This window comes from Gallinula chloropus (genome assembly GCF_964237585.1).
Source record: "Gallinula chloropus genome assembly, chromosome: Z".
NCBI classification, from domain to species: domain Eukaryota; kingdom Metazoa; phylum Chordata; class Aves; order Gruiformes; family Rallidae; genus Gallinula; species Gallinula chloropus.
Window position 1 is genome coordinate 3858426 of NC_140089.1, and position 15661 is coordinate 3874086.

Sequence of the window (15661 nt, forward strand, 5' to 3'; positions counted from 1 at the left end):
AAGCAATGATTAATGAAGAACTTGAGAAATTTATTATGGTTTTTTTTTTAGCTCAGTGTTTCCTTTTAAGCACATCATCTCATGAGGAAAAAAGAATGCAGAGTGAATTGAATAATAATGATGAGTGGTTATTATTAAATCAGTTAATCTTCTTGTCCATACCAAAACCTGTGCCTCAGACTACAGTAGGTTATTTAATTGAAGATGTCACTGAAGAATGTTAATCTCACTTTTCCAGTTCCTCTCTCCATTCTCTAGCTGTGTTTAAGCTTCATTTCCTCCTCCACTCCTCCTCCCATGATTCCTGAGCTGATCCTTTATTGTACCCAGTACAAACTCTGTAATCTTCTCATTCTAAACATGTTCACTGAGATTATCATTTATTCACAATGTAGAAGGATTGTCATAGTGATAAATAGGGGTATTTTTCTTCCTTCTCTGAGTCTCTAAATGAATTTTCTGTGCTAGAAAGGCCCTCTGATTTTGTTTATTCAAACAAAAAGATTTTTATGGTTCATGGAGAAAGTACAGAACACCCCCCACCTCCCTGGAATCCACAGTTTGAAAAGCCAGGCAAAGTGCCTGCACTCTGGAATGCTTATCGCATGCACATCTTCTCCACAGTCCACACCACGGTGTTATTTGTAACATATCATTTAAAAGGGGCTTGGATGTAGAAATTTAAATTCTGTAGATTTTTTCAGGTGTAAAATGTTCAGTTTTAAGAACCTTAATTCAGTTAAACTGAAAGCCAAGGGGTAGACAGAGGAACTTACCTTAAAAGGTAACTAGCCTCTGCAACTGACCTAATTTTGCTGAATTCCATGATTAATACCTTAACCCTGTTAAAACACTCTATTTCTTTTTTAAAATGGTATAATTAGTAAATAATGATTAGGAGTAGAGCTCTTTATGGCATATTTATGGAAGCTGTTTCTAAATAAAAATATTTTCTTAGTTACAGACCTTTTTTTAAAAAAAAACATGTATGGTTACTTAAATTAAACTAAAAGGGAAGGAAACACCATTAAAGCATATCCTTTATATTACCCAGGCTAAAAATCCACCCCAAATCACATCTCAGATACCTGTATGAGGAAATGGGCACCATTTTGAAGAAATGCATCATTTCTTATTGGTATATTTAAAGTATCTTGTGTTTTTCCTTCTGGAAACATGAGAACGCTTCTTCTAGACATATTTAAAATGCCATCTTTTGCTCTCTCGGGGTCCAGAGCTCCAGCTGGAATATACAGTGCAGTATAAACCAACTGCACGTCTCCAACTGTTCCTCTCTCCCTTGCAAAACTCAAGGATAAAAAGCGTCCCGTGGGATTGCTTTCAATCTTCTGATCCTCCAAAGGATAAAAGTTTATCAGGCCATAAACATCATCACTGTCCTGAATGTAAAACAGAAGCTGCAAAACAGAAAACAGCATCATTTATTTAGTCTAAATGCTATATTGCTATATATCATAGTTTTCATGTGTTCGTGAAAGCATGTCCTGACTGTCACCATACATTTTTCTCCTTAGTCAACTGGCACTCAAGAAAGAAATCAGATTGACAGCCCCAAAGTATTCTTTGTACACAAGCAGCACAGCTCTGACAATGGCAACTTTCCCACTATGCATCATCCACGTCCTGGAAGGAGCTCTGAATAACTGATTTTTTGCTTCAGCAGCCACACTGAATCATTTTTAAATGTTTCGGATGGTGAAAAATTTCATTTTATTCACCGAGTTCATTCCAGCCATTTTTTGAGGAAGACAAAAGCAGGGGCTTGATCACAAAACCATCAGCAACGTTCGCCAGCCTTTATTTAACACATCACAGGCCACCGTCTTAATCACCAACCCCTCCTCCTGAAGCCAGTACTCGGTGTAAAACATTCCAGCACTCATGGAGACAGCAAGGGACCAAGTGAAAGCAACTTTCCTGCCTTCTCTCAGCAAGCAACAACTCAAGGCAGCATCTATGCAATGCTGTATGTATGTCAGGAAGATGCTAAACTGAACGCTACCCACGTTTTAGAAAGGTCCTGGCTTTGTATATTTTATTAAGCCAAATACTTTGGATATGGTTCTATATACAGAATCACAGAATCACAAGGTTGGAAAAGACCTTTAAGATCATCAAGTCCAATCATTCCCGTTCTATGCTAAACCAGATCCCTAAGTACCTCATCTACCCCTTTTTTAAACACATCCAGGGAAGGTGACCCGACCACCTAAGATTATATTAAGGACTAATTTGTTTGCTTTATATTCAAGCCCAAACTCTTTAGCCAGTTTAGCCAATCAAGGGATGCTACCAAAAGGGGTAAAGTTGCTACCTATCAATTCCTATTACCTTCTCAAAACGAACTCTAAAAGCAAACTCACCTCAGATGGCTCACCGACTTCTGCACCTCCCTGTATTGTATGAGCCAAGAGTTTCAGCAGATAGGGCTCTGCCTCTTCTGGGATGTCGTCATCAACAATGTTCAGAGGAAGCGTTACCAGCATCTGTCCTTGACCAAAACTTATCTCCCCACTTGCTGGAACCAGGTCTGAGTTTACAGGTGAGGGATCACTGCTGTTTCGGACTACAACCCAGCTAACAGAAACATTTCCATGTGTACCACCATTTCTTACGATCGTGATCCCTTCAAACCTACAGTTTGGAATGAAAATAAAAACACAGAATATGAAATTATAGTTTATATTGGTTTGCATAGGGATCAGTTCCCTGAAAGCTCTACACTGACTTAGGTGGAATAAATGTTAGCTGCTGGAACTGAGTCAGGTAACTTAAAGTTTATTAAATCATAACATACCTCCAAGACTGTTCTTTGAGTTCTTAGGAGCTCTCTGGAGTGTTTCTAGAGATATTTGTTAGAACTTTTTTTGTTTACAGCAAGAAAGACAGTGAGAAGTGGAGACTTGGCAAGTCTTACATCTGTCTCCAGAAACACAGGGCAAATTTCAGAAAACTTTTTCTCTATTAACATGATTCTGGATTAACTATTTGCCTCTGTACCGAAATACTGATTCTGTGATATTTCTGACACTGAAAATGTCATGTTTACTGCACCTGACGAGCACTTAACTACAAAAGGAAGTCTGGAATCATGACTTAAAAGAATTTAGAAAGCAAGATTTTATTTTTTTACTCTGTATAAGAAAGAAAGATGAATACTGAAGTGTTCAGCTCTACATACTACTACTTACTTTGAATACTTACTTCAATTTACTTTGAAATTGTTCGTAGTAGGATAGGAAACGCTACCTGTTTCTCTGGGGGTGAACTACCATGGATAGCTAAAAGTGGACCATTTTACTGAGACTCTGAACACTGTGTATGAGTCCTACCTGTAAAATCTGTACAGAGCTTTGATTTTAATCTCTCTGTAAAATTACAAATATTTATGTACTTAATGGGAGACATCTAACACCTTTTTGTTGTTTCTGTGGGTTTTTTTCTGGGTTTGTTTTTGGATATTTTTGAGGGTTTTTAACCAGAGATTAATTTTATATATATTAAATACCAAGATTTACTGGGGAAGGAAGCCAGAAATCTATTTCCTGCTCATGTAAACCGGTGTGTGGCAGCAAGCATCACAAATTCATTGATCCTGCCTTAGATTAAGGGTTTTTCACTGTTCCGATAAGGTGATTAAATATTTGCAGTTTTTACATGCAGTTCATAGATACTACAAAACTTCCTGTGTAATTAGACATTCCCACTTCCTTGAAATCTTTGCAGCTGCAGTTGATAAGAATAACACAGGAAGTGATTTCTACATTGTATTTTCAGCACTGATTTTATAACGGCTGCCAATGAAATCCTAAGGACGCTTAACACTGCCAAACAAATCTCTTCATCTCAGCAGATCGGAGGTCTGAAGATCTGTAGTACCTTGAAACTTGGTCTTCATCAATGACAACAGTCTGAGCGAGCAAGATGCTGTTGATTGACAGCACTCCATACGGTTTGTCGTTCGGCTGGATGGTGACATGAACAACAGATGGACTAACCAAAACAGCATCTCCCTGCAGAGTGTCCTTAAGGAGCACGATCTGAAAGGTCTCAGCAATTTCTGGTATGGCATCATCAAGGATCTTGAATTTTATATCGGTTTCATGAACTAGAGGTGGGAAAACAATAGTTGTATTTGGCTGTAGATCTAGGAAGTCTACATTCAGCTGTGCATGTGCTGTTGAGTTCCCAGTTACGATGGCGTAACTGACAGAGACTTCGTGTTCATCAGGTCCAATTAATTTTCCACTGACATCCCTACCACGAACCACTTGAACTGTTACCACGCCGACTTCCTCAGGCACCATGTAAGAACTCTGAGTGAAACGCACAGGACTGTCATTTTTCCTAATATTGATCTGAACAGAATTCTTTGTGCTGTTGATTTCAGCCCCTCCCTCCACGCTCCTCAGATAAACAACGAAGAGTTCATCATTTTCAGGTGTCTGGAAAAGTAATATTAGAAACCAGGTATAAGTCACATTTCAGATACATGCAGGGCACTCTTACTAAGAAATATTATTTTACATATTTTGCAGAGAAGGGAAATAATACCAACATGACTGCTCATTTCATATTAAAACAGGAGAGACGTGTTGCTTTTAACTTTGGCTGCAAAACCCTTTGCAACACTGAATGTTTCCATTTTCTAAAATGTAATTTTTGCTCTGGCAATATGAAAAAGCTTGGAAAGCCAAACAAAAGAAGAAGAAAAATTAGGCAAGAATCACAAAAAAAAATTGTCACCTTTCCAACTTGAGACTATGAGAAGATCCAAAACTCACTTTTGGAAACCACCTCAATTTGGAAACAAACACTCCTGCATGTTAGTTAGGTTTCACGTTGGTTTTTCTGGTGTTGATACTTATTTATCTCTAGGGATGACTGAGAGAACAGGAACAACTTATGGACACAACCTACTTTGTCCAAACCCAAGTGGAAAAGAAACATTTCCTACATTCAGACACAGTAACATCCAAAAATTTCCATCACAGATCTGAGAAAGTGTTTTCTGGAGCTTAGCAATTAGTCTCTGGGATTTCTACAAAATTGATGTTTAAAATGACATTTTAGCTTTAGCTGTTTCTTCTCCAATATCTGATGCAGCAGATAACAGAGTGGCTTGTAAACAGCAAATTACAGAACTTAAGGATGAGGTTTCTTGCTTTATGTTAGTACATTTGGTTTACCAAATCCTGATTTGCTAAACCTATTTAAGTGAAAAAAGGAAAAAAAAATATTAATACATATAGGTAAACAGTAAATCTTTAAAAATTATTTATGAACTTCACAACTCATCTTTGCTGTAGACTCTTGGAAACTACTATTATTTGCTTTGCAGAGGAATCCCAGGACAAAATTACTTATTTCTTGCTAATGGCAATACTCTGCTATAAAGCTGACAGATCCTTTTCATGCACTTTTGTTTACCGAGCTAAAAAAGTTCTGAAAACCCTGCTGTCCAATATTTCTTCTCTTTCACACTCATTTGCTAATTGGCCACCCTCAGATCCTTTTCTAGGGCTAAGAGAGTGGGCATGCCACTGCCTTTACAGCTGATGCCAATTCTGCCCTTTGTTTGGCTTGTGGCACTTAAACTTGCACAATGTTGTTGACTGGCGCAGGTTCTTTTTTTGTCAGTGTGAGATCTGGAAGCTCCCAGTCACCTCTCCCCTAAGCTGAGGTACAACACGGGTATTTTGCCTCACCACAATAGGTGCTAAACTTAAGTTTCATGCGGTTCACTAATTAATATACCATCTTACACCGCAAAAATATCCATTGAGAGACATCCAAAATGTCTTCTTGTGGTTTACACCTTAGTATCTCGCATAAATGGGATATTCTGGAGCTCTTAAAGGCATCATGACTGACCAATTAGAAAAGCACTCAACTCAAAGGCAGCAATACAAAGGATTTCCAGTGCTGCCTCGCCTCTTTCATTTTCTCTTAACAAAGTTTCCATTATTCTTCAGTTAAAAGAAAGGAAATGTATACAATAAAATTACTATAAACGTGGTGCTACAGAGATCAGATCCCCAGCCCCCTAACTTCTGCAGGAAAAGTGAGACCCAATTCAGAAAAATACAAAAAACTGCAGAAATATGCAAAAAAAGTTCCTTAAAGTTGCTGACTTCCAAGATGGGGGCATTTTTTGCTATATTTTTGTTTTTCTTGTGAAATCCCTCATTAAGTTGTTCTGTACAATATTTAGCCATTTTGCTGCCTCTTTTTCCTCTCTCATCCCCACTACAAATTTAAGAAAACGCAAAACCAGGGAAGTATGTGTAACAACAATGAAAATCATTAACTGAAAAGTAGAAGAATACGTTTTGTTTACTCTGAAACAAATACTCACACCATATAAACTTTTTTTTTTAAAGACCAATCTAAAAACTGAAAAATTTACTTGTCACCTATTGTTTGTACTCTGCTTGAGACTGCCTGTTTATTTTATGAATCTTATCTATTTCTAGAAGTATTTTTTAAAAATATGTTTATACCCTGATAATATATCTATATAAAAACATTGATTTTCAAAAATCTTTCTTTTTCTTTGTGAATATTCAGTATGTTATATTCTTTCTTCAGTGGCAAATATAACATGTCTGCTCTTCATGTGAAGGAGAGCCAGCCAGTCAAGGTCATAAAGGATAAACTGGGGTCTTATCCAAGGATAATGGAAGTTAAGGAGTCGCACAGGCATCACTGAGGATGCAACAAAAACCACTTCACATATGTAATATTATGATTATGTTCCTTTTGCCTAAGGAAAAGACAAAAAAGGAGAGCCTGAATTCATTCTAGAAACATAACCCAGACTTGCAAGGCATACAAGTAGGGAGAAGCAGAGCACATTTAAAAAGAAGTAGAGGAAAGTTAAATACAGCAAGAAAAAATTAACAGATAAGCTTATACCTAGTTCAAGACCATCAAACTCGGCTGTAAAAGGAACTCTAGTGTTCCACGTGGAAAAAAGTACAATGCTTTCCTGATTACTTACACATTTACTGCAGTAGCACCTAACAGATCTAGTCGTTGCAGCCAGGATATGTTCAGAAACTAACAATATTCATTGATGAGAATTACAGAGGTAGCATTAGAAGGAGTAAAAATGAGACCTCACAGAGCCAAAATTTAACATGACTTTATTAAGCAGAAGCACTCTTGAAGGTTATTTAAACCAAGCATTTTGGTTTTATTACTCTTATAACTCTATTACTCTAAGTGTCTCCAGAACAGCAGTTAACCTTCTACATATCCAAAATAAAAATGAAGTCAACTTGTTTTTACCTGATCATCAAGCACTGTTACATTGCAAATCATCATTGATCTCCCAGGGGTAAACGTGATATTTCCCCTAGCTGGACTTAAGTCTTCTTCAGCTGGGTTTGGTCCATCTTCTATCTGCAAATAATTGATTTTCACCATAAGAAACACGTAAAAACCAGAATAAACATCAAACACAAGTGCCATGATCAGCATACAGCGTGTGAAATGCCTCACAAATGACCATCCTTTCAGTCACCGGCTCACAGGTACAAACATTCAGTCATGAAAATCTGCTTTTTGTCTTTGGCAGATGGGTTAAGTCAGAGTAACCACTCATCAGAAACTGTGCATTGCCAGAAAAAGAGGAAGAAAACTACTTCTATATAGGCTTATGAGTGTCTACTAATGAATAATTGACCCTTTGACCTAACAGAAAGTACATTCGTTCTCATTAAAATCACCAGTATTTTATAAGTTGCAAGACAAAGTAATAGCAGTCAGTGGGTTTGTGTCCTGTCTATCTTGACTTGTGATACTGAAAATAATACATCTAATAGTGAAACCTAGAAGATTAGAAAGCCCCTTAGAGGTAAAATGGTGAATTTTTTTACGAAGTCTTGTAAACACAAATACCACTGTCAGATGGATCAATGGGGCAGGTAATAAAATTTATTGGAACTTAAACCAAATAGACCTAGAATAAATTATCTCATTCTGTACTTAACTACATAAATATATATAGCTATAGGTGCTGTACTTAGTATGCAATAAAATCCAGTACTAATCTTTTCAGATTTTTGACAGGTAGATCAAGCCCTTGGTGATGTATAAGACCAGATCATTAATAAAGAAATACCCATATGAAAGAATTTATATATAATTTTAAGGTATGCTTTAGAATTGAATTCAGGTAAGGAAAAAAAAAGAAGGCACAACAAAAACAGTAAAGAAAATAATTGCATCACTTTCAAAGCAAGTACATTAATATCAGCCTAAACATGAGCAGAGAAGTTTCTGGGGATTCAAACTGCAGTCTTAACAGATACAGAATTTCAACAAATACCAAGCCCTCGTACTCACATGTTATAAATTGTCACAGGTACTAAAGACTCACTCAGATGTTTATTTGTAAAATATAAATTTTGAAGACATATTAAATAAGACATTTCTTACCCACTTGATACACATTTTTCTAGTAACACCAATTAAGTCTACCTTAAATAACTTCTTAAATAACAGAGAACACTTAGTTCAGTAATTAGATTTTTTCCCTCAAATTAAACAGTCCGATAGCTACAATAGTTTCCCTTCGACAGATAATATCTTTCCATTTTATGAAACTGATTTAAAAATTATAGACATAGGTGTTTTACCCCTCCTTTACTTTTCTAGACACTTCAGTAAGTCGTGATTACAGCCTCACAGTTTCATCCAACTGAGGTATGAAGCCTTTTTGATAAACTCACCTCAAAAGTTACGACCACCGTCCCGTAGGTTCCCCTCTCCCTAATTAGAGTGAGAGGCACAAATTCATTTCTGCCCCGGGGCTCATTCACTGTGATTAAGGCAGGCTAATGAGGAAGAAAAGGGACAGGCAATCAGGCACAGATCAAATATCACAGCAGAAGGAAGAAACTGTTACCATAGAAATACCAAACTCCCACAGACAAGTTAATCCAGTCTGCAAACCAGTCCACTGATGGCATACATTTCCTAGCAACCAATTAGTTCAGCTAATAGAAAGCTTGAAAGATTTCAGATAAAAAAAATTATCATAAGTTATGCAAGTAGAATGGTTTGGGGCTTTTTTTGGTAAATTTACATAGCCTACACACACACAAAGCACTGGCATATTAGCACTGGTATTTATAGGAGCTCCTAACCCCGTTAAAAATCGGTTTTCTCCATTAAAAAGTCATTTATTAGATAACTAGCCATAAATGGAGTCTCGTCTGTCAAACTGTGGTAGCTGAAAGCTTTCAAAGAATCACACCAACTCAGGGCTTAGTACTAAGGTGCTAAAAATTTCTTGCATCCTTGTGTTTTTTGAGGGAGGTCCTTTCAGCAAAGATTATTCTGCCACTACACTGGCAATATGACATTGTTTCTCTTCCTTCCAAGACAAACTCTGTGTTACTGCAAATATCCATCACTCCAATAGACTCACACCAGTATCTTTTTGCAGAAGGTCTTATACGATGCATATACCATGATACTGCTCTCTTAACTTGAGAGTTAAGTATAAAATTACTCATTTAATATCAGAAAATGCAAATATTTTCAGGATTTCCAAACCGCATCTTTCATTTTCCTGTGATACTTCACCTCCCTCCTTCCCTACTATATTTACATTTTGACTTACAGATGAGGGACAGTGGCACTGAACAGCTTTTAAAAAGTATTATATTTGAGATGAGCAACATAGATACTCAGCCAAATGTGAGGGTGCCAGGCTACATGTCAACACCTAAAAGTGAATAGAAGTATTAAAGCTGTACAGGTGTATAAACTACATACATAGGTATGAATTACCTCCAGAGACGTTTTCAAAGATGTAACTCAGACTCTGTTTTCAAGGGATTCAGTTGAATAACTAACCAGCACCTTTGAAAATCTCACATTTTTGTTTTCTAAAATTTTCACATATACCATATAAAAAGCCATACCATGTCAAAAGAAATTATTCCAAAGGCATTGTCATTTGATAAGATTGTTACAGTGACAGATTTGGGTGAGCCAAGCTTTATCCTTGCAGATGGTTTCTAAAATTAACAAGAAAAAATAAGATATTAAATATAGTGACGGGGAAAAGCCACACATTTTTATTTTAGTGCCTTATAAGAGTATCAGCCTATAAGAAACGGCATGTCTTTTTTGTTACTACATTGAAAATTATTTAAAGCAATTGAATACAGTGAAATAATTCAGTCTTGTTGGGGTTTTACCCTGGCTGAGAGCTGAGATCCACGCAGCTGCCTGCTCCTTAAAGGAAAAGAGAAGGGGAAGAGGGGGTGTGTGGGGGGGTGAGGGACGGGAAGGGAAAAGGAAGGGGCAAATAACAACCCCAAAACCAAGAAGCCGAAAGCCTGTGGGTTGGGATAAGGACAGTTTACTAGAATAGCAGAAAGATAAATATAGCAATACTAACAGGACTTAGAGCAAAGTCCCTATGAAACTGTTGATACAGGATGCAGTTTCTCACCGAACCCACAGCTCAGGCCGTGCCACCCAGAGCCGTCCCGGAACCTGACCGTCCCCCAAAAACCACGCATCCCAGAGCCACCCCCTCCTCCTCCCATCAGCTCCCCTTTATACTGGGCAGGACGGAATTGGCATGGAATACTCTCTTTGGCCAGTTTGAGTCACCTGTCCTGGCTTCGTCCCCTCCTTTCTCATTAACAGAGAAATTTGAAGAGCTGAGAAAGTCCTTGACTGTCTGACAGCAACTAAACCCATCAGGGTGTTACCAGCACTGCTTTCATTTTAACTCCCAAACACAGCATTCCATCTGCTGCAAAAAAAAAGTTAACTCCATCCTGACTGAAACCAGGACAGTCTATACAGTCAACAACAAGCTCCTTGAAACAAACTTTGTAAATGATTAATCATAGTTTGACAATCTATTAATCACACCATAGCAATAGGGAGCCAGCTATGAAGCATGTAGAACAGCCAGGAACTCCCAAGTCATTTTTTCCTAACATTGGTATGCAACTGAAACTTTGAAGCTACTATCCTGAGATATTAGCAAAAGAAAAGAAACATTTCAAGTGTTGTAAAAATGAGCAACATTTCCAAATCAAAGGAAAAATGAAGGAATATGATGCGACTTTATATTCACTGCAAACATCCCCTAAGATGTGGTAGTTCACAATAAAATATAAAAATGACTTTTATTGAACTGACATCAATCATAGTCATGAACTGATACTTAAAAAAAGAAGTGAATGTGTGTCTCTCTCATATCTGGACTCCTGTGGGACAGAATAATATGAAGAGACCATTGATAATTTTAAAAACTGCTTGCTTGGTTTTTGGTAAGTCTCATTTTCCCTCCACTTGTGGGACACTGGAAATCATCCTCTGTATTATGTTATTTCCACCTTCCTTTCCAGGTAGAGCCTATCCAGGAAAGATTGAGACTTGTCTTCATAATCAAACTCTTCTGAGCTCTAGTGAACCTATAAATGTCCACAGCTAAATGCAGTATACTGCAAAGCAACACCATACAGAGATACACCAACCATAAACCCTTCTAATAAGCAGTAAGCACCAGGCTGGCTACTCACCAGATTTGAGTTCTTTCATTTATTCATGTCAGATTACCCACCATTTTCTGGGGAAAAGGTAAATCAAACAGCTCAGACTTACTGGTAGCGTCAAGTGAAATGTGAATGTCTCATCAGCCTCCGGGAGATCGTCATCACAGACAGAGATATACACTGTTCGGTTTGTTTCTGTATCAGGTATAAATGCAGCTGCATACGTGTCAAAGAAGTCTCCTGTGTTTTCTCCATCGATCTGCAATAAGTACACAATTGATTGCCACCTCCTTCTTCCCTTACTATAGCATCATTCTGGACTCATTTAGCATACTCCATATGCTCTTCTTCAGACATAATTCTTCCTGCAGTTTCCCCTGATGCCATAGAGTTAATTTCTGGACAGAAATTATAGATCATAGCCCCTTGTTTCCATTCTGAATAACCAGGAATAAGAACCAAACCACAACAACCAGACATGACACATCATTCAGAACCATTTCTGACTTCCTTCCTGGCAATCTGTTGCATAATCAAAGAATCATAGAACCACAGAATGGTCTGGGTTGGAAGAGACCCCAAGGATCATAGAGCTCCAACCCCCCTGCCACAGGCAGGGCCACCAACCTCCAGGCCTGGATCTGCACAAAGTTGCCAGGGCCCCATCCAACCTGGCCTTGAACATCCCCAGGGACAGGGCACCCACCCCCTCTCTGGGCAGCCTGTTCCAGCCCCTCACCACTCTCAGAGCACCATACGACCAATTTTTTAATGGAAAAGCTATGCCTACCACAGATCTGTAGAACTCATAACACCCTACCTGAATTAAACCTAAGTGCCCTCTGCCTTCCTCTCACACTTGGGACTAGAAGCAGCCCAGGCATTTAGCCAGGATGATTAAATTTTTGATTGCCAGCTTTGGCAAGAGGAATTCTATCATGAACAGCCTTGCTTTCACTTCAGTCAACACAAGAAAATCCCCTATTCCACTGTAAGAAAGGTAGTTAGAGGAGAGATTACAAAGGCAGCAGTGTCAGGACTAAGGTGAAATTTACAGTTGGAAGCTGAGATTAAATGGAGAGAAGCAACTGAACACACATAGCTGCCACACCTGAAACTATCATCCTTATAGGCACTGAAGGTTTGAACAAACAGTTGTGAAAAAAGTTGTTCTTCCTTTGAGAAGAGTGAAGTGAGAAGTTAAATGAAGAGGAAACAGAGTACAGAAGGTTCCCACCCAGCATTGTACATATACGCAACTACTTTTTATGTATCTGAGCCAACACCAGACTTATCTGAGAGTTCTTACATAAACAGGCCACAAACATCTTCCTAAAAGAGCTGTGCAAAATATTGCAAACCGTTTTTGTGCTTTCAGGGTCTTAGTAAGGAAACTAAGTTTCTCTGCTTGTTACGGCAGTAAAGGGCAGTAGTTTTCACGTAGGATATTATTTTCACAAGGTTTTCTCCTCCAATGTTAAAAAAAAAATGTGAAGCCCCTACAGATTAATTTCTGTTCCTTGAAATTTCTAAGAAAAGTGCTTTTCATACTTAGTTTCAGGAGAATAAAATGCTGTGCAGGAACATGGATAATTTCTTTTGCCTTCAGGCTGCAGAAATTCATGGGCAGTACATCTCCCGTGCTGTGTTCTCACGTGGTACTCATACTACATAGCCTCTTACTCTATACACACATGGTGTAGCCCATTCCAGAGTCTTTAAACTTTAAAAGGGAATATAACTGAGATCATGGTTAATAACAGTATATATATACATATATATACATATATATATAAATAAAGGAAATAACATAAAAAATACTCTGATCATATGAATTCAACAAAGTATTTTTTTTTAATTCCTATGGAAATCTGACTCAGATAGTGGCTATTAAATTGTAGGTTCTGCAGTAATCTGGAAAAGGGAAAAATGTTATACATCCACATTTTGAGTATGATCTCACAGCCACAATTAAAATCACTCAAGCACATCAGTTTGAACTTCTACCTGAGCAACAGGAGCTAGCTTTTTGAGGAGGTGTTTATACCACTATAACATTATCTTGAAACTATTGATGCAGGCAGGAGGAATTTATTGAGTTGGAGAATCTAGGTATTGCTCCTTCAAAGTGAAATACCAGTGTCCCAGTGAAATACCACCCTCCTTCTCAGTAGGTTGATAAAATCAGGCAACATTCAAAACTTCAGAAGTGCATTAATATTTACTGAGAGTAGAACTGGCATGGTTCCTTACCGACACGATCGCTGTGATGTTAGCAGGCGCCCCTGTCCTTTCGATTACAAGACGTATCACAGTTGTACTTGTTTCATTAACTACAAATTCTGTTTGTCCACTGAACTTCACTTCTGTTTCTCCAGATGTAAAATGAATGAGTAACGCTAACAGCAAATAAACTAATAAAGAAGCAGAGGGCATCCCTATAGGAAAAGAAAAGAATAATTAAAAAGTAAATTGTGAATCTGAAATATATAAAGCATTCCTGGTCGCTCTTACCAATCCAGTCAAGCCTTCTCAGCCCTTAAAATGGTTTGGTTATCTTATGAGCTTCAGAAACGAGAGGAAAATAAGCACAGGTCACAGCTTTAGTCAAGTCAGATAACTTCATTATAATCTATATCTAATTCTGGTTTCATAATTTTCATACAGTTACTTTCTAGAAAGCATTTATCAAATTTTTAAAGTGGAGGAATAAGTAACTTCTAGGAAAAAACTATGGCATTGACACAGTTGTTTTCACTTACAATCAACAAACATTTATCTTAAAGGATGACAGTTCTGTTCCAACTTTCTCTGTGGTCTTGTTTCTCTCTAGAAGTCAACAGGAATTGGCAGGAAGCATGAAGGGCTGGATGTTTCCGGTAGTAGAAACATAGATCATTAAGGTTGGAAAAGACCCCCAAGATCATCCCCCTACCACCTGTATCACTCACTAGACCATGTCTCTAAGTACCTCACCCAGCCTTTCCTTGAACACCCTGAGTGACTCCACCACCTCCCTGGGCAACCCATTCTGCTGCCCAACCACTCTTGCTGAGAAGAAATTTCTCCTCATTACTAACCTGAACCCCACCTCTGGTGCAACTTGCAGCCATTCCCTCTCATTCTATCTTGTCATCTCATAGACCATCTCCTGACATCTTATGGACCATGAAATGTTCTTAAACTCTCCCACATTTAGTTGAGATTCTTTGCACTGCTACCTTACCCCATGACTCATGTTTTCTTGTCTCAGAGTATCACTGCGGCACATTTTAATGCCATTGTAACCTTTGCACAGCCAGACCTCTATTTTTAATTGTTCCTGCACAATATCTAGATTTCTTTTCTGTTAGGATATGACAGCTTAAAGCGACGGTGTTTTATTACTGCTACATCCAGTTATGTGATGTAAAACACAAGTTTTAAGTTCTGGTGAAGTCATCAGGTGTTGATACTGTGGAAGACAGATTTTTCTAAGAGCCTCTGGCACAACAAATTTGAAACAGCTTGTGTGTTATGCAGGAGCTCATATTGTACAGCATTGACTGGAACTAGGGTTTTCTTGGATGCTGCATGGTACAGATTTCTGCCATAAGGATCACAACTTTTGAACAAACCAAGAGAACAAAGTTGAGCTCCAAGCACCAAAAGGCTTTACAGCCTGGATCGTTAATGGAATTAGTACTTCCAGCATGTTTCTTTTAATCTGTAGTCACTGTTTTATAATGTTAATTCTTTATAAACTTCTGTACAAAAGATACCAACCATATCTATGTCATTACATGTACAAATAAATGGTTATTTTGCTTAAAATTCTACTTCCAGAGAAATCTGATCAATGACAGTGGGATAAACAATGTAGAACATATTACATTAATATTTGCACACTAATGGTGTTTTTACTCAGCCATGTTTGCAAAGCACTTGTTCTCATTATTTGTGAGTGATGGTAAATTAATATTTAGTCATAAATGATCACTGAAACAGGAAATGCCATGTGTATATTAAAATACATTCTTGTAAAGTGTGTGTAACCAAATTTTTAATCAAAATGCACTCGATGTCCAGAGAATATTCTCAGTTGTTTTACAGATGAAGTCAGGCAG

At 37.8% G+C, this 15661-nt stretch overlaps 1 protein-coding gene across 1 annotated transcript in view; it reads right to left on the bottom strand.

The window, feature by feature from the left end:
- ADGRV1 (adhesion G protein-coupled receptor V1) overlaps positions 1-13991 on the bottom strand; it is a gene marked incomplete at its 5' end in the record, with an annotated part of 304575 nt that extends 290584 nt beyond the window's left edge. Inside the window, 8 exons of the mRNA XM_084279017.1 lie at positions 1089-1418; positions 2385-2655; positions 3901-4466; positions 7315-7428; positions 8760-8864; positions 9960-10055; positions 11665-11814; positions 13809-13991. Of these exons, the coding sequence (XP_084135143.1) occupies positions 1089-1418; positions 2385-2655; positions 3901-4466; positions 7315-7428; positions 8760-8864; positions 9960-10055; positions 11665-11814; positions 13809-13991 (1815 nt within the window). The remainder of the gene's footprint in view (positions 1-1088; positions 1419-2384; positions 2656-3900; positions 4467-7314; positions 7429-8759; positions 8865-9959; positions 10056-11664; positions 11815-13808) is intronic.
- Between the last annotated feature and the right edge of the window lie 1670 nt (positions 13992-15661).